The sequence below is a fragment of the Eleutherodactylus coqui genome, chromosome 7 (assembly GCF_035609145.1).
Source record: "Eleutherodactylus coqui strain aEleCoq1 chromosome 7, aEleCoq1.hap1, whole genome shotgun sequence".
NCBI lineage: Eukaryota > Metazoa > Chordata > Amphibia > Anura > Eleutherodactylidae > Eleutherodactylus > Eleutherodactylus coqui.
In genome coordinates this window covers 211,773,084-211,795,721 of record NC_089843.1, presented here as the reverse complement: position 1 = coordinate 211,795,721, position 22,638 = coordinate 211,773,084, and the positions used below count along the sequence as shown (strand labels likewise).

At 42.2% G+C, this 22,638-nt stretch overlaps 2 protein-coding genes across 2 annotated transcripts in view; one reads left to right on the top strand and one right to left on the bottom strand.

Moving 5' to 3' along the window:
* LOC136573665 (rod cGMP-specific 3',5'-cyclic phosphodiesterase subunit beta-like) overlaps window positions 1–17,790 on the bottom strand; it is a 74,038-nt gene extending 56,248 nt beyond the window's left edge. The window contains exon 1 of the mRNA XM_066574926.1: window positions 17,305–17,790. Coding sequence (XP_066431023.1) covers window positions 17,305–17,775 — 471 coding nt within the window. The 5' untranslated portion in view covers window positions 17,776–17,790. The remainder of the gene's footprint in view (window positions 1–17,304) is intronic.
* Window positions 16,895–22,638, top strand: part of LOC136573666 (purpurin-like) — a 30,286-nt gene continuing 24,542 nt past the window's right edge. The window contains exon 1 of the mRNA XM_066574927.1: window positions 16,895–17,040. The gene's annotated coding sequence lies outside the window, so the exon portion shown is untranslated. The remainder of the gene's footprint in view (window positions 17,041–22,638) is intronic.

Below are 22,638 nucleotides of genomic sequence, written 5' to 3'. Positions count from 1 at the left end.
GATAGGAAGGGGGCCACCTATTTAACTCTATTGGCATCCCTGCAATCAGACAATGGGGTGCTGATGGTTTCCATGGCCATTGGAGGCCAAATCATGGCCTCCGGGTCTGCAAAGTACAGTGGCCTAGGCTGCTAAACTTTTCACTGACAATACTAGGCCTTATTAGAAGTAAAGAAAATGACAGTTTGTGATAATGCACTGGGCTACATAAGTACAATGGTGTATTAGCAAAGTGATCAAATGACCGCATCTTTGAATCCCCTTGTGGGACGTATAGAGGTAGAGATTTTTTAAAAAAAATATTTCATGTGAAAATAAAAATCATGTAAAAAAAGAAAAAAATTGCCATTTTCTTTCAATAAAACATTATTTCCTAAGAGTGAAACATTAAAAAAAACTGCATTCGTAGCGACCTGTACCATGAAGTGAATGTTGCCCCCTTAATGACCAGGCCAAGTTTTGGAAATCTGACATCTGTCACTTTGACATAGAATAACTCCATAAAGGTTTTGCATATCCAAGTGATTCTGACATTGTGTTTTTTTTGCCACATATTGTACTTCAGAATTTGTGTATATTTATTAAAAGCACCAAAATTATGAAAACTAGAAAACTGCAATATGTCAAATATGCACAAACATACGGTACAAATTTTTAATTAGATATATTTCCATCAGTTTACTTTTTTGGATCCGTGAGGAGAGATGAAATTTACATTTTTGAAACTTTTTCTTCAACTTTCACATGATCGTCGTTATCCATTAATCCCCGGTGACAAGCCAATAGATAGGAGCTGTCACACACCCGACCCCGCAGCTTTATTCTACAGGGCCGACATGTTTTCACGACTCTGTAGAACAAAACTCAAGACACCTAGGACGTGAAAACACATGTAGGTGATCACCAAGGTGTTACCAGTGCCATATGGTGCACACCGTGAACAAAAGGAAGGAAAAATCTATATGAGAATCATTGATTTTGATCATTCCATCTCACACAAAAAAAAACTAAATAAAAAGAGATCAAAAAGTTGTATGCACATGAAAATGTGAGAGAGAGAATGAATTAACTGAAAAATGCTCGGCACCCGGCGGGTCCATTGAAAAATGCTTGAGTCTCCCATTGACTTCAGTGGGGTTCGTTACTCAAACATAGCTCTCAAGCATTACAAAAAGCTCTGTTCGAATAACGAGCACCCGAGCATTTTGGTGCTCGCTCATCTCTAATAATGACACAAGATTTAGAAAAAACACTGTTTTTCATCATGTTATAGAGCAGGGGGAGCTGAGCACATTGATATATGGTTTTATGGAGAAAAACTCAGTAGAACTTCACTATCACTATCAGTGATTGACAGCTGCCCCTGTACCTACAGTCATACACAGATAGCTGTCAATCACTGATAGGACCGCCCATTGGCGATCTGAAAATGAGCAAAGATGTAAATGAATTAAATACAAGTTTTACGGAGTCTAACCTCATAATACTACATATCAATCTGCTCAACTCCTCCTGCTCTATAATATCATGCCTTGAGTTTAGAGCGTGTTCAAGCTGACATGTCCCCTTTAAACATAAAAACTATATAAATAGGGGGTATTACCATAATTATACTGACTGGTAAATGCTGGGGGAAAAAATTAAAGGCAATGCCAGAATTGCTGTTTTTGATCACTACATCTCCCAATAACAACCTAAAAAGAGATCAAAAAGTCCCATGCACTCACATGTTACCAATGACCACGTTAGCTCATCTCACAAAAATAAGCCTTCATACAGCTGCACAGGTGAAAATTAAAAAAAAAATGATGTCTCTGAATACAGTGATGCAAGAAAAAAAAAATTTGTATGACAAATAAAAAAATATCTGTATAAATTTGGTATTGGCACAGTCATACCGATCTGCAAAATAAGGATAAAATATGCATATCCTACATGAACAGCTTCCAAAGAAAAACCACTATCGTCACAATTGTGATTTTTCAAACAGCTTGTCTCCTAAAAGACATCAAAAACCTCTCTTGAATTTGTGAAAAGGACATAAATGATCAGATCAGAGATATTTATGATTTCTTTAATGGGCCAGTTAGTTGGGGAGATGTGAAAGGCACTGAGTGTAATTGAGGAAAGCATACATAAAAACAAAACTAGGTAATCCAACAGTCCAGAAGCTCCCACTTCAAATGAATTCTAGTGAAAGAGTCTCAGAAAAGAACTTACCCGATGTCTCAGAGAGACTGACATGACCCCCTGGTATACTTCATGGCCAGAACAACTTAGCATGTAGGTACATATGAGGCAATTCCCTCCATAGTTGGTATACCTGGAAACTTGGAGAGTGCCATCCCCCGCACAGATCTCACAATGGTCTTGGTGGAGCGATGAATAACATAGTAACATAGTATGTAAGGCCGAATGAAGACAATGTCCATCTAGTTCAGCCTGTTTATCCTCCGTTGTTGTTGATCCAGAGGAAGGCAAAAAACCCCAAGAGCAGAAGCCAATTAACCCTTTTGTGGGGAAAATTCCTTCCCGACTCCCTAATGGCAATCAGACTAATCCCTGGATCAACCTCTAATAGTTCCTACCTGCCTGTATACCCGGATTAACAGTTAACCTAAGATTTATATCCTGTAATATCCTTCTCCTCTAGAAAGACATCAAGTCCCCCTTTAAACTCCTCTATGGATTTTGCTATCACCCCATCCTCAGACAGAGAGTTCCACAGTCTCACTGCTCTTACAGTAAAGAACCCCCTTCTGTGTTGGTGATGAAACCTGCTTTCCTCTAATCGTAGCGGATGCCCTCTCGTTACCGTCGCAGTCCTGGGTATAAACAGATCATGGGAGAGATCCTTGTATTGTCCCCTCATGTATTTATACATAGTTATTTGATTGCCCCTTAGCCGTCTTTTTTCCAGGGTAAATAATCCCAATTTGGATAGCCTCTCTGGGTATTCCAGTCCCATAATTCCATGTATTAGTTTAGTTGCCCTTCTTTGTACCCCCTCCAGCACTGTAACATCTTTCCTGAGCACCGGTGACCAGAACTGTTCGCAGTATTCCATGTGGGGCCTGACAAGTGCCTTATATAGTGGGGGGATAATGTTCTCTTTATTAGCTTTTCCAGCAGCTGACTGGCATTGGTTACTCCAGTTTAATCTACAATCCACTAGTACCCCCAGGTCTTTTTCCATACCACTTTTCCTTAGCGGTACCCCATTTAGTATATATTCCAAATAGTAAATGGATCACAGCACACGTAAACCCTGTGTATCTCCAGGGAAGATATTCCACTCCAAGAGGTGCTCGCTCTGAAAAGTCCTGGATCCTGGACCGTATTCCAAATAGCAAAGAAGAGTAGATAAGAGCAGCACTCAGGGGTTAATTCCAGAGAAACTTTATTGCCCACAAGCACTTGACAAAGACTCTTCTGAGTTGAAACGTTGTGGGCAATAAAGTTTCTCTGGAATTAACCCCTGAGTGCTGCTCTTATCTACTCTTCTTTGCCATTTAGTATATATTGGTGTCATCCGTTTCTCCTGCCCATGTGCATAACCTTACATTTATCAACATTGAACTTCATTTCCCATTTTTCTGCCCAAGCCCCCAGCTTATCCAGGTCCATTTGTAGCCGCACATTGTCCTCCGTTGCATTGATTATATTGTATAATTTTGTATCACCTGCAAATATTGATATTTTACTGTGCAGTCCCTCTATCAGGTCATTGATAACTATATTGAACAGAATGGTGCCCAGTACTGAACCCTGTGGCACCCTGCTAGCGACGGTGGCCCAATCAGAGTATGAACCATTTATTACCCCCCTCTGCTTTCTATCTCTGAGCCAATTCTTTACCCAGATACATACGTTTTCACCCAGACCGAGCTGTCTCATTTTATATATCAGCCTATTATGCGGCACGGTGTCAAATGCTTTAGAGAAGTCCAGATATACAAGATCAATAGACTCTCCCCGGTCCAGCCTAAAACTTACTTCATCGTAGAAGCTGATGAGATTGGTCTGACATGATCGACCCTTCATGAACCCATGCTGGTGAGGAGTTATTCCGTTGTTCTCCTTGAGGTATTCTTCGATGGTGTCTCTCAGAAACATCTCAAATATTTTTCCCGTTACTGAAGTGAGACTTACCGGCCTGTAGTTACCAGGCTTACTTTCGGATCCCTTTTTGTAAATTGGAACCACATTAGCAATGCGCCAATCCAGTGGTACAACCCCGGTCTTTATAGTATCCATAAATATAAGATATAGCGGCCAAGCTATCACATCACTTAGTTTGTTTAGTAGTACCCTTGGGTATATTCCATCTGGACTTGGCAATTGTCGATTCTAATCTTCTTTAACCGGTTCCACACTTCCTCCTGCATTAGGTAGAAGAGATATTTTGTGGGGGGTTCATTTTATTTCCCTGCATCTCATGTTGCATTTCCTTTTCGATTGTGAATACGCTTGAAAAGAAACTATTCAATAGATTTGCCTTCCCTCCATCATCTTCAATGATTTCTCCTGCATTATTTGTTAAAGGGCCAGTGCTCTCCCTGCAAATCCTTTTGCTATTAATATACCGTATATACCGGCGTATAAGACGACTTTTGAACCCCGAAAAATCTGCTCTGCAGTCGGGGGTCGTCTTATGCGCCGGTAATACAAAAAAAAAAAAAGTGTAAAAAAAAAAAATTTATTACTCACCTCCCACGGCGTTCTGTCGCGCTCTGGCAGGATGTCGCTCGCTCCGGCAGGCTGTCGCTCGCTCCTCGTGCCCGGCGCAGCATAGCTTTCTGAATGCGGGGCTTGAAATCCCGGCTTCCAGAAAGCTAATACACACGCCGGCAGCCATGACATCATTGAATGGCTGTGATTGGCTAAAGCACACGTGGCTTCAGCCAATCACACTATTCAATGACATCATTGAATGGCTGTGATTGGCTGAAGGCGCACGTGTTAGCAATCACACCCATTCAATGATGTCATTGAATAGTGTGATTGGCTGAAGCCACGTGTGCTTTAGCCAATCACAGCCATTCAATGATGTCATGGCTGCCGGCGTGTGTATTAGCTTTCTGGAAGCGGGGATTTCAAGCCCCGCATTCAGAAAGCTATGCTGCGCCGGGGACGAGGAGCGAGCGACAGCCTGCCGGAGCGAGCGACATCCTGCCGGAGCGCGACAGAACGCCGTGGGAGGTGAGTAATGAAATTTTTTTTTTTCTCCATTGTATACCGGCGTATAAGGTGACAGTTGGGGGGTCGTCTTATACGCCCCGTCGCCTTATACGCCGGTATATACGGTAGTTGAAAAATAGTTTTGGGTTGTTTTTGTTCTCTTTGGCGATCAGCCTTTCAGCCTCCTCCTTAGCAATTTTGATCTTATCTTTGCATATTTTGTTTTTTTCCCTGTACGATTTTAGCGCTTCTTCTCTGCCTTCTTGCTTTAGTAGTTTGAACGCTTTCTTCTTTTCATTTATTGCCTCTCTTACCGTCTTGTCGAGCCACATTGGTTTCCTTTTACTTGGAGTTCTTTTATTTGTATTTTTCCCATTTGTCGTTTGTACTGATATTTTTGAGGGTGTTGTCCCAATTAAGGTTACCGATAGTAGCTCTGAGCTGATCGAATTAGGATTAGAAAAAAATACGAATGGCACTCAGGAGAAGTCAATGTCACCAAAAGGATGTAGGTGGCAGATAAATTATTTCCACTTTCCTGGAAGAAGAAATTAAGCTGGTCTTATCATCTATTTCTCCCCTTTATTGATCCAGGATAGCACTGGATAGATATAATTAGCTAGTTCCAGGATTTTGTCTTAGTTTGACTTCACAATCCTTAATTTCCAATAAACATTACCAAAATTTACACTAAGGGGGATCACTAAAGGGGATCAATGGAGTCCATTCGGTGTTGTTCAGTTCTGTCCTGAAACAGAGGACTCAATAGTCTCTAACAGATTCCAAGTAAATGTAAATCATTTTTCTGCACTCACATCCTTTTGGTGACATTGTGTAACGTCTTACCAGTGCTAGACAGGAGCTGTGGGTGTAGCAACTGTGCGGGACCAGAGAGTAGTCAGATGGAAGCCAGGAGTTGTTATCGGGTAGTCATGTTTGCAGATTTGGAGCAGGTTTAGCAGGTGATGCTTGCACAATAATCTTGCACTGAGGGAGTGGCAAGGACAGGCTTTTACAGTATGTCCAATCAGGAACAGGCCTTGAGTGCAGGAGGTCCTGGGTTCGATTCCTGACTTCTCCCGAGCGCTGCCCGTGTTGGTTTCTTTAAAATCCTTTTTTCCAAGCCTCAAAAGAAGCTTGTGGTAGAAATCTGAGGGAAAGGGGAGCTAAGTAGTGATTTCAAATCAGCTCCATTGAACATGGCTGTATGATAGTTTTATAGATTTGATATACCTGTACCCCCATTTTTGGTCATAATGGAAAATGCCACCCACAGTTTAGAATTGCTCTAAATAAAGGAGTTAATTTGTTGTGAAGAGAGACAAATATCGAATTTGGAAATGGGATACGACAAGTTAGTAAATAATATAAAAAAAGGGGGGAAAATGAGCATTTTATATAATATGTTCATACAACGTGTTGCAAAGTAGGAAGGTCTGTCTAATGCCCACTGAATATCTGAGAACAGTGGAGGAAAACTGTCTGCGACCAAATCTCTAATATGAATTTCTAAGTATGGAATGGACAGAAGGCACCACAGAAAAGAATTTTGATGTGATAGCTTTTCTGATGAAGTCAGTAACATTTATCTCCATCATCTGAAACGTAGTGGGACCGATTACGTAATAAGAGATTGATTGCATTGAATTTCTTTTACGTCTAACCGTGTTAGTTAAGTAAAGTTCCGGATTGGTAAGTATGAGAATTACATTATCTGTGAATAGGTATATTTTGTGTGAATCTGATCCTGTTGCGAGACCAACGATAAGGGAATTTGCTTCTAGAGATGAGCGAGTATACTCCCTAAGGCACATTACTCAAGCGAGTAGTGCCTTAGCCGAGTATCTCCCCATTCGTCTCTAAAGATTCAGGGGGCGGGGAGCGGCGGAGGAGAGCGGGGAGGAACGGAGGGGAGATCTCTCTCTCCCTCTCTCCCCACCGCTCCCCACCGCAACTCACCTGTCACCCGCGCCGAATCTTTAGAGACGAGTGGGGAGATACTCGGCTAAGGCACTACTCGCTTGAGTAATGTGCCTTAGCGAGTATACGCGCTCATCTCTAATTGCTTCTAATTTGCTTCTGCTAAGGCTTCCATTACAAGGAAAAATATTAATGGAGATACGGTGCAGCCTTATTGGACTCCAATGTGTAATTTTTCAGAAAACTGCAGAATCAGGGTGTTAAATATGGAGCTTTATTTGCTAGTTCTGCAAATAGAAAATCTGCAAGAAAAATGAACTTTTTAAATTTATCTTCCGCTTTGCTTTAGTTTCTGTGAAATACCTAAAGAGTTAACAGACTTTGTAAATGCTCTTTAGAAAACTTTGAGGGGTGCTGTTTTTTAAATGAGGTACCGTGTTTCCCCAAAAATAAGACAGTGTCTTATATTAATTTTTGTTCAAAAAGGTTTAACTTTTTTACATGTATAGCTGCCTGGACACTATTTAAATTGACTTTTTTAATTAACTGTTAGCAGGGCTTAATTTTGGAGTAGAGCTTATATTTCAAGCATCCTCAAAAAGCCTGAAAAATCATTTTGCATCCTCAAAAATTCTGGAAAATCATGCTATGTCTTATTTTCAGGGCATGTCTTATTTTCAGGGAAACAGGGTAATTTATGGGGATTTCTAATACATAGATCTCTGAAAGTCACTTTAGAACTTTATTGGTCCTGTAAAAAATAGGATTGGGATATTTCGTTCAACAATAGAAAAATGGTTGCTTTATTTATAGGCTTTCTGATGTCTGAAATAAATAGAATGACGCTTACAAACTGATGCCAACGTAGAGCGGACATATATTGAATATTATTTATTGATTGTTTTCTGTGGTTATCTGTCTTAGGGTGATTGCACACGGGCCGAGTTGGATCCTGCTAAGCGAATTCTCGCAGCGGGATGCGACCCATACCCCTGCAGTGACACACGGCTCAGCTCCTCTGGCGTCTTCTCTCTGCTCTGCGATGTGCCGGCTGGCACACAGCCGCACATGCGCAGAGCAGAGCGGACGCGTCAGCGGTGATGTTTCTGTGCGGGCCACTTCGAGGCTCACACGGAAATAGGACATGCCACGATTTGTTTACCACGCGGTCAAATCGCGGCTGTCTGCATAGAATTGCATAAACCAATGCAATCCTATGGCAGCGTGCACAGGCATAAATGCTGCGGGAAATCTCGCCGCAAATTTCCGCCTATGTGTATTCACACTTACAAGCAGAACAACTTGAATTTTTTTCTCTATATTTTCAATTCTTTTTTTTAAATAAACACAAAATATATCTACCAGAATTGACCACTAACATAAAGTACAATGTGTCAAAAAAAAATTAACCATAGGCCAGTGTCACATTGCATGCAGCGCTTTTCCCTCCATCTAGAAGTCGGGCCGCTGAGCGGAAACCAAACAACCCCATTATATTTAATAGAGTCCATTTGGTTCTGTTCAGTTCGGTCCTGAAACAGAGCTGTTCCGCCAACAGGATTCCCCTTTCCTACTCCCTGAATAGAACAGGAAAGCAGAACCCCAGACGCAGGTGTGAGACCACCCTTAGAATGACTAATGAAGTGACACATGTCAGATTTGAAAATTGGGGCTTGGTCACTGAGGCCAAAACTAGCTTCAGAAAGATGGTGTTAATAAAGTCCTACAATGGCCACATAAGTGCATTACTAATCATACTAAATGAAATGCACATAACAATCAAATCTAATGACTTCAAGCCACAGACTGTGGATCATAGACCATATATCACTGAATTAAATGAGAGCTGTGCCTGCAGTATGAAACATGACTGCTACAATACTCACAGCACTATCTGCTTCCACCATTGTCAGCACTGACAGTGATCAGCTGATCGGCGGGGATCCCAAACAACAGACCCCAACGGATCAACTATTGATGACCTATCCTGAAGATAGGTCATTAATAGTAAAAGTCCTCGATAACCCCTTTCACCAAAGATCTCTTCCTTTTGTCATCTTAAAATAAATCTTGTGCCCATTAAATAGCTCCCATGACCACCTACCAGGAGCAACAACTTGCACCTCTGTTCTAAACTTCAGTAGATAAGATAGAGTGGCATGAAATATCGAGAGGTCTAGCGGGTTACTTTAATGTCTACTGTTGAACTGAGTTTTAAGTGTCAAGAACGGACAATCACAAAGATGTGAACTTACAATGTGTAAGGTGGTAAACCTCGGTATTAGTGTATTTTGACGCCACCAGAAGCTAGGGGTTTGACAGGAGTAACGCCCCTCTCACACCCCTACTTCCTGATTCGCTCAAGAAGCTAAGGTCCTGGAAGGAGCTACGAGCCAGGGACGCTAGGAAAATTGCGGGGGAGTCGAAGCGGGACCCATGCCGCAGGAGGAGTGGAACCCAGGGGCGGCAGTGACAGTGCTCCCACCTAATTTGGCCAAAAGGGGAGCCAAAGAGGAAGTGTACAGTCCTGGACTTCAGAGGGGAAATGTCACAACGCTGCCGCCTGCTTGGGCCACTGGGGGAGCGGAAACGCCTTGCATTTTTCAAGTCCTGCATGAGTGGGCCCTGGGGACACCAGCGCCGACGACACTACAAGCTCTCCCAGATGCTGTGGCCGCAGGGGGAGTGGCAGCTCAAGACCTCTGTGCCGGATGCTAGGTGATCGGGAGTAGGGCACAGCAGCAGGGACACTCACAATGCTCCCGACTGGTTGGGCCGCAGGGGGAGCGGCTGCGAGAGTAGACAGTGCCGGGGAGGGAGGGGCATGGAAGGAGCTGGGGAGGGGCGGGGGCCCTCAGCTATGAGGCATAGGCAAAGCAGCGTCCAGCAATTTGTGACAGGGATGGAGGGTTAGGGTGAGGGGTACGTGTAACAGTTATTCTTTAATTATATCAGTAAGACTAACTGTTACACTTACCCCACACCCTAACCCTCCATCCCTGTCAGAAATCACTGCAGATGCTGCATGAGTTTAGTGGGCTGCCAGGACCTGCAGCCCATTGAGCTCTGCAGTCAATCAGCTACAGGGGGTGTCACACCCCTGTTAATCTTGATTCCACCAGTTCTTCCTGGTGGCGTCAAGATACAATAATAATGTGAACCTTATGCTCTGCCTTGCAGAACATGCAGTAAGCGTGCATCTTTTGAAAATGTTTGCCTGTCACTTTAAATGGCCTATGTGGTTGTTTGAGAGACTGCTCAGTAAGGTTTTGTTTCTGCTTCTATATGGAATTTATTTGTGTTTTACTGTATATGTAATGCCTTTATGTGGCAGGTCATCTACCACATGAAACGCCAGAAAGACAGCGGGAGATCAGACAAGTGTCTCAAGAGTTGGTGTAGGAAAGAGATGTTTAAACTAGGGACTGGGGGAAGGGCAACCATGGAGATGGAGGGGCAGAAGTCTGTGATGCTATCCCATTGCTTTTAATGGGGTCGGCATTGCTGTGGCCCCATGGAAAGCAGTAGGTTGCAGGCAACCCCTGCAGCAATGATTTTCGGGGAAGGGCTTGAAATATAAGCCCTTCCCTGAAAACCAGCCTTAGCTATAAAAAAAAAGTTAAAATAAAAAAAATTTACTCACCTAGAAGAGCAGTCTGGCTCTTCTCTTCGCCCAGGCAGCTCTTTCTGGGGGCGGGGATTTTTCAATCCCCAGCCTCCTGAAGACAGAAGATGATTGCTGGGGCTGAAGAGAAGAGCCGGGCTGCTTTTCAGGGTGAGTAAAAATAAAAAAAATTTTTTTACTTTTTTTTTACAGCTAGGGCTGGTTTTCAGGGAAGTACTTATATTTTGAGCCCTTCCCCAAAAATCATTGCTGCGGGGGTTTCCTGCAACCCATTGCTTTCAATGGGGCACAGCAGCGCCGGACCCATTGAAAGCAATGGGATAACATTGCAGACTTTTGCCACAGCTGTGACCAGTGAGGCAGAGGATTCCTTTATTTCCGCGGGGATGAAGGAATCCCCTGCCATAGCCATCACAGCTGGCTATAGCAGGGGATAAGTCCGCACTGTACTCCCTATGTTTTCAATGAGGCTGGCGCTGCTGCGGCTCCATTGAAAGCAATGTGGCTCAATAAATATGAAAAAGGAACAATAAACAACAAGAAGAAAGCATATAAACCACTAAAGTAAGAAGACAGCGAAGAAGCACTAAAAACCTATAAGGAAAAAATATTTTATGTTAAAAGCATATAAAAGCAGCAAAGACGGAGACAGAGAAACTCATTGCCAATATTTGTTTAGGGCCAACTTATTCCGCAGCGCTTTCAGATAATTTTTTATTTATTACTCCCCCCTGGTTTTCCTAGGGGGCTTACTCTTTTTCTGCCATTATACAACAGCGCTATCTGCTGGCTAAAGCCAGTACTGCATGGGGTAACACATTGGATAGGCTCCGACAGCAGAGAAGCTGGCAATATACAGTAAGAGAACCCTGACGGACGTCTTCCAACATTGGAGCTGTACAGCCTTAAATCATAATGTCTTCAGAGGTCAGACAGTGGATTGGAAAGGGTTAACTATAAGTTACTTAAGAACTGCAATTTCTCATGAAATCAATCCGACACAATATCACAACATGCTAGCAACTCACAACCAACCACTGGATGGCCACAATAAACAGATTTACGATCGTTGCGGCATGCCAGACACAGTCCAGGATCAGTTCCAGGGTGATGTTTTATCAGCCACAGCCCATGTGATCTATTATTCCGGCATATACTTCCTCTACTTGTGTGTAGGGTGATTGGTCAGCAGGAAGGTGTTCCCTAGCCAGCCAATTAGCTATTATGAATATGTATTTCTTTCGGTCCTTCTTTTAGGAGGGCACGGGCTATTTATCTGCATGGTGGAGTTCTGGTCTGGTCTGCGTCTTCCTGGTTGCATAGTATTTTCTGTGGTGCTTGTACTTATTTGGATTTCTAACATCTACTTTCTAGTACTGTTGTGCCATTTGTGTATTACATCTAACAGTTGTCACTCCTTTGTCATCACCTAGGGACAGTCTAGTTGGTACCCAGGTTCCCAACGTGGTGGTGCCCTCATCAGGGCGATCACCCTGCTTTTAGGCAGGGTTTCCTCATGTTAGTATGTAAAGGATCAGTTTTCCCTTTTTTCCACTATTTAGTTTTATTATAAACAGTTGTGTTCTCTGCATTTTCAACTTCTGTGTATATTCGTCCTTCTGGTACAACTATTACATCCAATTAGGACGAGTCGTTTGGTATCCAGTTCTAAACAGAATAACTAGTCTAGAAAAATTTCATGGACTGTTCTTTGAGTGCGACATTTTCTATCAATCCTGTGGAAGCGCTGGCAAATCAGTTACAGATTCTTTCACTTGAGGTTGCTGAAATTAAACAGCAAGTTGCTAGATTTGCCTGATTGCTTTTCGGTAAAAGACAAGATCTTCTTACCTTTTGTGAATCCTGCATTTTAAGTTTAGCCCCTTGTCCTCTGGTAAAGAGTCCCAGAAAGTTGGGATCATAATATCACACTTGCAGGGTGACCCTCAGGTGTTGACATTTTCTTTACTACCTTGCCTTAGGCTAACAGTATAATGATCCTGATCGAGTCGCCTTGGCAGAAAGTAAAGTCAGCTTATTATCTCAGAGTAAAACTTTAGAATATTTTTGCACAGTTCCATCGGTGGCCAAATAAAAAAAATCAATGGGATGATTCTGTGTTGAAAAGTAAGTTTTGTTTTGCTTTGTTTGACAAGATCTAATGATTTAGTACCCCCCACCTAAGCTACATGATGAGACTATGACTGTAGCCATTTGTATAGGTCGACATGTTAGGGCAAGACCATGTGGTTTGGGGGAATCTAAGACTTCAGCTGTATCAGATTCTGAGGAGCCTACGCAACTGGGAGCTGTGTCAAAATAGAAAAAACAAAAAGAAAAGCATCTTTCAGAGGGTCGTTGTTTCTATTGTGGTGTCTCACGGTACACATAATTTGACTTTTCTATGTCCATATGCTTTCGTTTCAAGAAAGTACTCTCCTGCTGAACAGAATATTGGGGACAGAGAGCTCCTTGCCATCAAAAGAGTATTTGAAGAATGGTGTCATCTATTGAAGAGAGCACAATTTAAGGTGACGGTCCTGACTGACCACAAATATTTTCTGTAGTTGGAGTCCACGTAGAGACTTAATCCTAGAAGGGCACGTTGGTCCTTTGTTTTCTCATTTTGATTTGTTATTGTCCTGGTAGTAAATATATCAAAGCTGATGCCCTGTCTAGCCCAATAATTTTGGAGAAACCACCTGTGCCCATTCTGCCAGAGAGAGTCATGGTGTCCGCTCTCTTTTTGGTCCTGGAGGAGCATTTCAGGGTCTGGCTCCTCCAGGTCTTCCAAAAAGGAGGCTCTTTGTTCCTGTCCAATTGCATCTCACCTTGTTATCAGACTCTGTATTGTCAGGATATCTGAGGATTAATAATACTAGGAGATTAATATATCTAGGTCTTTCTGTTGGCCCACCTGAAGATCAGATGTTTATAGTTCCGTTAGCACTTGTGACATATGTACTTAGGCTAAATCACCTCCAAATCTTTCTACAGGAAAACTGCTGCCTTAGCCTGTTCCAGAGAAACCATGGAGCCACTTATCTATGGAGTTTATCAGTGACTGGTCTACCTCTGAAGGGAATTCCGTAGGTTGGGTGGTAGCGGATCAGTTTAGTAAAATGTGTCTCATTGGTGCTCCTTGTGTAGTCATTTCAGAGTTCAGTTGCCTTTTTCCTCTGTGTATCACCCAGACACCAATGGTCCAACAGAGAGACTTAATCAGAGTCTTTTACAATATTTTGTTTATGACAACCAGGAAAACTGGCCCTTGTTTTTACCTTTGGCAGAGTTTGCTTTGGGCAATAGACTCTAAAAGTCTACCAGTACCTCCCTTTCTTTTGTAACTACAGTTTCCATCCATGTTTTGGCTCATTTTCTAAAGTTGTTTCAGAGTTGCTAGAAGTAAGTTTTATCTTGTCTTGATGTAGTTTGGAAGGAGATACAGAGAAATATACAGAGAGTCGGTGATGAGTCGTAAAAGAATTGCAGACAGAAATCATTTGGGTCCTATTTTTCAGGTGGGGGATTTGGTCTGGATGTTCACCAAGAACATAAAACTGAAATTACCATTGTTTAAATGTGGTCCACGTTTCATTGGTCTGTATGAAATCAAAGAGATTGTTAATCCTGCCTCGTTTAGCTTGGAGATTCCCAATTTCTTTAACATCTCAGATGTATTTAATAAATCTTGAAATAAAAAATGTATACGTTCTGTACATGAGAAGTTTCCTCCTCCTCCAGTGTTGGTAGAAGACAGTCTGCAATTTTCAGATTAGTTGTGTTATTGACTCGCATCCGGTCAGGAACTTGACGACGATACAATCTTCAGAAAAGGACGTGGATTCCTGCCTCTGATGTCACCATACAGTAGGCTTGTAAGACATTTTGAGAGCTTCTCAAAGCTTAACACAAAATTCAATTTTCATACCTCTGCCATACTTTGAGAGAAATGCCTGCTTCATCTGCCATGATGACATATATAAAGTGCTTTAACTTACTGTGACAGAATGCTGAAGAGCATGGCTGTCCAACTATAGGTTCATACACATTGATGCATGACATTCACAAGCACCAGTTCAGTGTTGCCAGATCTACCACAAAAATACAAGCAATCTTTCTTCGGAAGAGCAGAACCAGGCTCTGTGTATCTTTGTTTAGTGGGTAAAGCACATGTAAAACCCATACTTTCAATCTTAAACACCTTTTTCTAATTAGCTCTTGGAAAAGTCATTAACACAGAGGTCCACTTACTTTTTCTCCCTGTACTGAGGATGTTTGCTTAATGTGTTCAGTAAAGTAGTCATTAGTTTATTTAGATTGTGATCTAGGTCACGAACACAATCAAACCACATTTGCTAAGTAATCAATGCAAAATCCAAGTAATAACAAAGGGGTTGCTTACTAAGTCTTGCAACTGAATTCTTCATGCAAAAGCAGGTACCTTCACTGTTACAATTAAGAATTGAGCAAAAGTAAAAAAAAAAATGAGCTAAATGTTGGGCTGTCAAGTGACATCTTGGTTGTAGTCGTATATCTAACCCTAAGTATGTATAATCAAGTCTATTAATGGGTCTTTCCAAGTCATATAAAGAGGGACTGAAAGAGTTAAAATATTTCAAACTAATATACTTATTGCTCCATTCCTTTACTGATTCAGAGCCCCCCCCCATCCTCATCATCAGTAGTGTATACATTGGATGCAATGATGTTCCGTATACATACACATGCATCTAGCAGACACACCACATGCTAGAGTATATCTGCTAGATGCTACCTGCCGGTGATAAGTGGCCATTACTCAGCGACTCTCACTGTAAGTGCTGCTACCTTCCTTCTGCCACAATCATCATGGTATGATTGGCTCTCTGGATGTGATTACTGGAGGAAAGGTGAAGCTCTAGATGTGATTACTGAGGGGAAAGTTGAAGCTCTGGATGTGATTATCACTGGGGGAGGAGATATGGTAACGCTCTGGATAGGATTACCGGAGGGGGGGGGGGGGCATGGTAGAGGTCTGGATATGAGGGGTTTGAATTCTTCACCAAGCACTTATCTATATATGTGAAGGATGCATACCATCCCTCTTCAACAAGTCCTTCTTAGATCACCTACCAACATTCTAACTAGAATATCCAAAACATTTAGGGTCCTTTTACATGGGACGACCATGATGCCCGACAGTCATCCCAGCGATGATCGTTTCTGTGCTTTTACATAAGTGAATGGAGGTGGGCTGAGGATCATTCCGGCCCATCTGCCTCCATTCACAGTAAACAAGTAGTCATCGTAGATGAACGACTGCCTGTTCACCCAGGCCGATTCATCGTTTGGTTTTCAGAGATGCATAAACTGAACGACGAACTGATTATCGTTTGTTTTTCAGTCTGTGCATGCTTCTACAGTGAACGGCAATCGTTCATTCTCATGGATCACCGGAATCTGGTCGATTTGTCAGCCCATGTAAATAGGTCCTTAGTTTTACACCACTGTCGTAGTCACAAATTAAACTCTGAGATACAAAATGCCTTGTTCATCTGATTACGACTGGCAAAAACCTCTGAAAATGTAACAGAACCTCTTGTGTTAAAAAGCCCCTGCCTAAATTTTTAAGTTTTTTTGGAGTGTAATCTAAAATATTTTGCAACAAATCATGGCTTCCAAGATGCATCACAAGATCAATTTCACTCTTCTTATTTGCAACCTAAACAATACTCACAATACATCTCTTTTCTATACTGGCTGTGGCACCTGGAAGACATCTTAGCATCTTCAGCATGTCCAAATCATGTCCTAAGTCAACACTGGTAATGGCTGAATCACTAACAAGAACATGTTCTCTCTTCTTGGGAATTCAAGTTAAGTCAAGCTAAACTTTGCTACAATTGTAACCTGTAGTAACCTGGTTTGGGCAAAAGTAAATATTTGTCTTTACAATAAGCAGGGCTGTGAAAAGTCCAGAAACGGACGGGGCCCACCAACTGACTCTTGTAAGGTATATTACATTAAATTCTATTACTCTAGTAGTCTTGGCTTTTGAATAGTCTTTTTTTTTTACCATTTTGGTGGATTGTTATTTACCAAAGTGCATTAACCTTTTCCAATCCAATTTGTATCCTGGTTTTCCTAGGGGGGTTTACTCTTTTTCTGCCGTTACACAACAGCGCTATCTGCTGGCTAAAGCCAGTACTGCATGAGGTGACACGTTGGATAGGCTCCAACAGCAGAGAGGCTGGCAATATACAGTAAGAGAACCCCGACGGACGTCTTCCAACATCGGAGCTGTACAGCCTTAAATCATAATGTCTTCAGAGGTCAGACCGTGGATTGGAAAGGGTTAAGAAGTAACGTTCAGAGCTCTATATTTACTAATATACAAGATGGCAAAATGGAATTGCATATTGAAACGACTCCACTATCTAAAAGTCATAATTTCAAATAAAATTCAACGACCGGCCCCCAAATTTTAAAACAATTTTAGAATCTCGTGATACAGCATACGTAGACATTGTAACACTGTCTTTAATAAATCTAAACACATTTGGGAGTACAAACATCAGTAATAGCTTTTGACGTACCTCATTAACGTCCCTGAGGTTGACGGTCTTTTTTGTGTGTGCAACATGTCCTACAATTCCAATATCCAAAGGAAACACAATTTCACTGTCAGGTGGTACAAGACAATCCTCCAATTTACTCTCTGGCTGGACATTGAAAAGTCTTGTAGCTAACTCAGGAGTACCATTTCTTTGCCTGTACATGAAGAGACTACACCGATCTGCATGAATAAGACAACTGATCCTCCTTAGAGTCTTAAATACAACTCTTTCCATGTTTATACTTTCTTGCATGTCTCTAATAAGTTCAAAGAGGATTTCGCTTTCTTCTACCTGAGCGAGTTCGCGAAAAGTAGCAAAATCAACAGACAGATCTTTCCGGCCAAAGGCAGATGCTATTGTCTCTGGTTTGAGTTTCTTCTTGAAGTATTTATCAGTGAATTCCGGATTTTTGTCCAAAAATGCAGCCACGTCCTCCTTTTTAAGACTCATTTTGAAAAAAGTTTACCGGATGCTAATTAGTCTAAAAAAAAAAAAAGAAAAATATTTTTTTTCTTGTATCAAAAATAGTGCTGAGATCCAACCTGACCCTCTGTTAGTAACATGAGAATGTGTCAAGTGTGTATTAATCTCATTGTCATCAGTAAAGCATATCCTTAATAATGCTGAAGGTGAGTCCTTAGGACAGATCTGCTCAAGCCAAACAGATCAGGTGACTCACACTAAATCTCCCAATCACCTGTCATATTCTATACCTCCTGGCATATATTCCAACGCAACATTGAAATAACCAAACATGGTAAACTATGTATCACATATAGTCTCTGGGGTGGTTTCAACCATCCATACTATTCTGTGCATACACTTGGATTCATTAGATGTGTCTGTGCTATGGATCTTTAACAAAGCTACTTAGGATTTAATGAAACAGACACTCGGATGGTATAATCTGCAGCAGACATATGACTGGCTTATTATTTGCCTTCACTATTGTGAATATTTCTAATGCCAAATATTAAAATTAGATAACTGTATATTCTCTATATATTCATTTCCTGTTTATTATACTTCTCACAAAACACTATGTAGTAAAGAAAATAATGAGCGCTGGTCTGTTAGGATGCCGTCAATATATCCCACGCAATATGTATGCATTCTCTTGATAAAACTATAGTATATCAGTTTGCAAAGTGAGAAGGAAGTATCAATAATAGAGATGAGCGAGCACCAAAATGCTCGGGTGCTCGTTACTCGAGCCGAGCTTTTTGTAATGCTCAAGACTCATTTCGAGTAACGAACCCCATTGAAGTCAATGGGAGACTCGAGCATTTTTCAAGGTGACCGATGCCCAGGGAGGAGCGTGCATTGTTTTCAGTAGAGCCGTGGCCGCTGCCGGCAGCTCCATTGCAAACAATGGTCTGCTGGCACACCTGAAATGTTTTTCAGGGAAGGGCTTTACATTTAAGCCCTTCCCTGAGAAACAAAAATTTTAGTGTAAAAAAATAAAAAATAAACCTACCTCTCTGTCGCTGCTGTGTCCCCCCGGGAATGAAAAACACACCTGCCGCAAGCAGTAGATGTTTCCTTCATTCCCGTTAGTTAAAAGAATTCCCTGCTGCTACATCTGCCACATCTGTGACAGATGCAGCAGAGGAATTCTTCAATTCCCTACCACAGCTGTCACACATGACAGCTGTGGTAGAGGATCCTGCTGCCGGCTCCCTGTCATTGGATTTCAGAGAAGGGCTTTAAATATAAGCCCTTCCCTGAAAACCCAGTAAAAGTTGTGTTAAAAAAAAAAATAGATACTCACCTTCCTTCAGCTGTCGGGGCTCAGCCGCGTCTTCTCTGGCATAAATGACGGGCAAGAGCTGCCTGTGATTGGCTGAGCGCCTCAGCCAATCACAATCAACTCTTTCAGCAGGCAGGGATTTTCAATCCCCACCTGCTCAAAGAATAGGACCACAGAGCTGGGGACAGTGCAGAGAAGATGCTGTTAAGCCCCAGCAGCTGAAGGAAGGTGAGTATTTTTTTACACAACTGCTACTGGTTTTTCAGGGAAGGGCTTGTGTTTAAAGCCCTTCCCCGAAAACCAATAATGGGGTGCCGGCAGCAGGATCCTCTTTGCTGCATCTGTCTCAGATGTGGTAGGTGCAGCAGCAGGGAATTCTTTTTACTAGCGAGGATGAAGGAAACATCTGCAGCATGCGGCAGATGTGTTCTGCATCCCCACGGGGGTTACGGCAGCGGCAGAGAGGTAAGTTTTTTTTTAATTGTTTTTTTTTTTACACTGAAATTATTGTTGTACAGGGAAGGGCTTATATGTAGAGCACTTCCATGAAAAACAATTCAGGGGTGCCGAAAGAATATTGCCTTCAATGGAGCCGGCAGTAGCCGCAGCTCCATTGAAGACATGTGGGGAGGAGAGGGTGAAATGTTCTCGAGCAGCGCGTGGTGCTCGCTCAAGTAACGAGTACTCTCGAGTATGCTAATGCTGGAATGAGCATCAAGCTCGGACGAGCATGCTCGCTCATCTCTAATCAATAACTTCTGAATACAAGGCCTTGTTCATAAAATACAATTTTGGTCCGGGTTTAAAGTGTACCTAACGTTCAGATGACTTTTCAGAATAATGGGGTGTTCACATCTCATTTTTGTCTTCGTTACTGAATTCCGTCACAGCTTTGCATCTAGATTGCTGAAAACAGCATCCAGACAGAAACCTGTGATGAGAACAAAGTAGTGTTGGGAAAAATAAGATGTGCACAGGTCCTAAGTTGTCGTGTGTAGATGAGGAATAACACTGTTTCTGCCCATTATGCAACTCCTGTATTTTATAGTGGTTTCCCTTATTCTATCTCTATTTCTGAGTTCTCCCTGACTTAGTGGGTGGTGACCAGCTGGTATGATGTCTCCCGTTCATTTCATACAAAAAGTAAAGGAGATTCTGATTCCCTATGGCTATTTCTCATATACAGAGAAACAGCAGTAAGAAAGACATTATAGAGAAGTACTGAGCAGTGTAGATGTGAATCCAATAGCTGTGAAAAAGTTAAATATGTAGTATTAGCTGCAACAGTTTCTATTGGTACATCTCTTTGATTCTTTCTCACTTGGCCTCTGCTTTCTCCACCCCTTCCCCTCTCCATAGACTACTGTGATCTGATCTGTCAGTGAATTGTTAGGACCCTTTCACATCTGGACTGGAAACTCCATTCAGAACCTCTGGCACACATTGAGCACAATGTCCTAGACAAAATATCATAGTATGCTGTGCTATTTCATCCCAAAAATTGCTGGTTGGAATATAGGAAGCCGGACAGTCTAGTCGGGTCCAACATTTGTCAAATATGCCAGTTCCAGTATTTTGATATATACCAGAGCTCTGGATTTTTCATTTGCAAACCAAGGTTCCCATAGAGGTCTACGGGGATGGGCAAATGCATGCAAAATATGCTAGGAGATGCATGAAACACTGTGTAACTGCACAGGAAAAAGAACACATCCGGAACTCATTAGACTAAATAGCCATTTCAATTGCTGTGTAATTTTTGGCTGCGCATGAAGGCACAAGCCTTCCACGCAGAAAGAGTGCAGTAAAATCTGCCTGTGCATGCACAAAAAATGCGGTCAGGTGCGTTCACATGTGGCAGATTTTGGTGCAGATCTACACTGGAAATTATACTGTTTGGTGTAAATTTTGACGTGGATCCAACACAGATTTCACCATTTCAATTGAAGGGGCGATCTTAGTTTTGATGCAGAGTGTGTCTCAGATTTTGGTGAAAATCTGCACCAATTCTGCTACGTGTGAATGTACCTTCACCCAATTACAAGGGTAGGGGTGCTTGCAACATGCAGAGTCTACTGCTTTAAAGCAACTTTATTTTCTTCAAAACTATTGGACAACTTTTCTGAGCAATCCAATCAGTATTAGGATGTCCCACCAAGTCAGATTGTAAAAGAGACTGTCAACTCTTGCCCATCCCTTTGTTTTACTGTGGGCCTCTGAGAGCTCCCTCTCTGCCATAGCCTACCTTGCCTATGTGTGACCACAGGGTTGCACCATTCTCTTAGTATTGGGAATGCCAGAAGCCTACATGGGATTCATAGATGTTACGCTACTGCATGGTGATCACAGTCTCAATACAAGCTCTAGGAAAGAGGGTACTGGTACCGCTCTGTATAACCTGCAATAACAATACAACTGAATTTCACAAAGGATACTTTGGTTTTGGAGTATACGGTGTAAGGCTACTTTCACTTGGCAGCATTTGGGTTGTGAATATTTCCAATGACAAACATTAAAATTAGATAACTGTATATTCTCTATATATTCATTTCCTGTTTAATATACTTTTCACAAAACACTATGTAGTAAAGAAAATAATGAGCGCTGGTCTGTTAGGATGACGTCAATATATCCCGCGCACTTTGTCTGCATTCTCTTGATAAAACTATAGTATATCAGTTTGCAAAGTGAGAAGGAAGTATCAATAATAGAGATGAGCGAGCACCAAAATGCTCGGGTGCTCGTTACTCAAGCCAAGCTTTTTGTAATGCTCAAGACTCGTTTCGTGTAACAAACCGCATTGAAGTCAATGGGAGACTCGAGCATTTTTCAAGGTGACCGATGTCCAGGGAGGAGCGTGCATTGTTTTCAATGGAGCCGTGGCTGCTGCCGGCGGCTCCATTGCAAACAATGGTCTGCCGGCACCCCTTAAATGTTTTTCAGGGAAGGGCTTTGCATATAAGTGCTTCCCTGAAAAACAAAAAATTAAGTGTTAAAAAATAAAAAATAAACTTACCGCTCCGCTGCTGCCATGTCCCCCCCGGGGAGGAAGAACACATCTGCCGCATACAGTAGATGCTTCTTTCATCCCCGTTAGTTAAAAGAATTCCCCGCTGCTACATCTACCACATCTGTGACAGATGCAGCAGAGGAATTCTTCAATTCCCTACCGTAGCTGTCACACATGACAGCTGTGGTAGAGGATCCTGCTGCCAGCTCCCTGTCATTGGATTTCAGAGAAGGGCTTTAAATATAAGCCCTTCCCTGAAAACCCAGTAAAAGTTGTGTAAAAAAAAGAAATAGATACTAACCTTCCTTCAGCTGCCGGGGCTCAGCCGCGTCTTCTCTGCGCATGAATGACGGGCGAGAGCTGCCTGTGATTGGCTGAGTGCCTCAGCCAATCACAATCAGTTCTTTCAGCAGGCGGGGATTTAAAATCCCCGCCTGCTCAAAGAATAGGACCACAGAGCTGGGGACAGCGCAGAGAAGATGCTGTTAAGCCCCCTTAGAAGAGGTTGTGCCTGTGTGTTACATCTGCAGCACACAGAACTCAGAGTGAATGA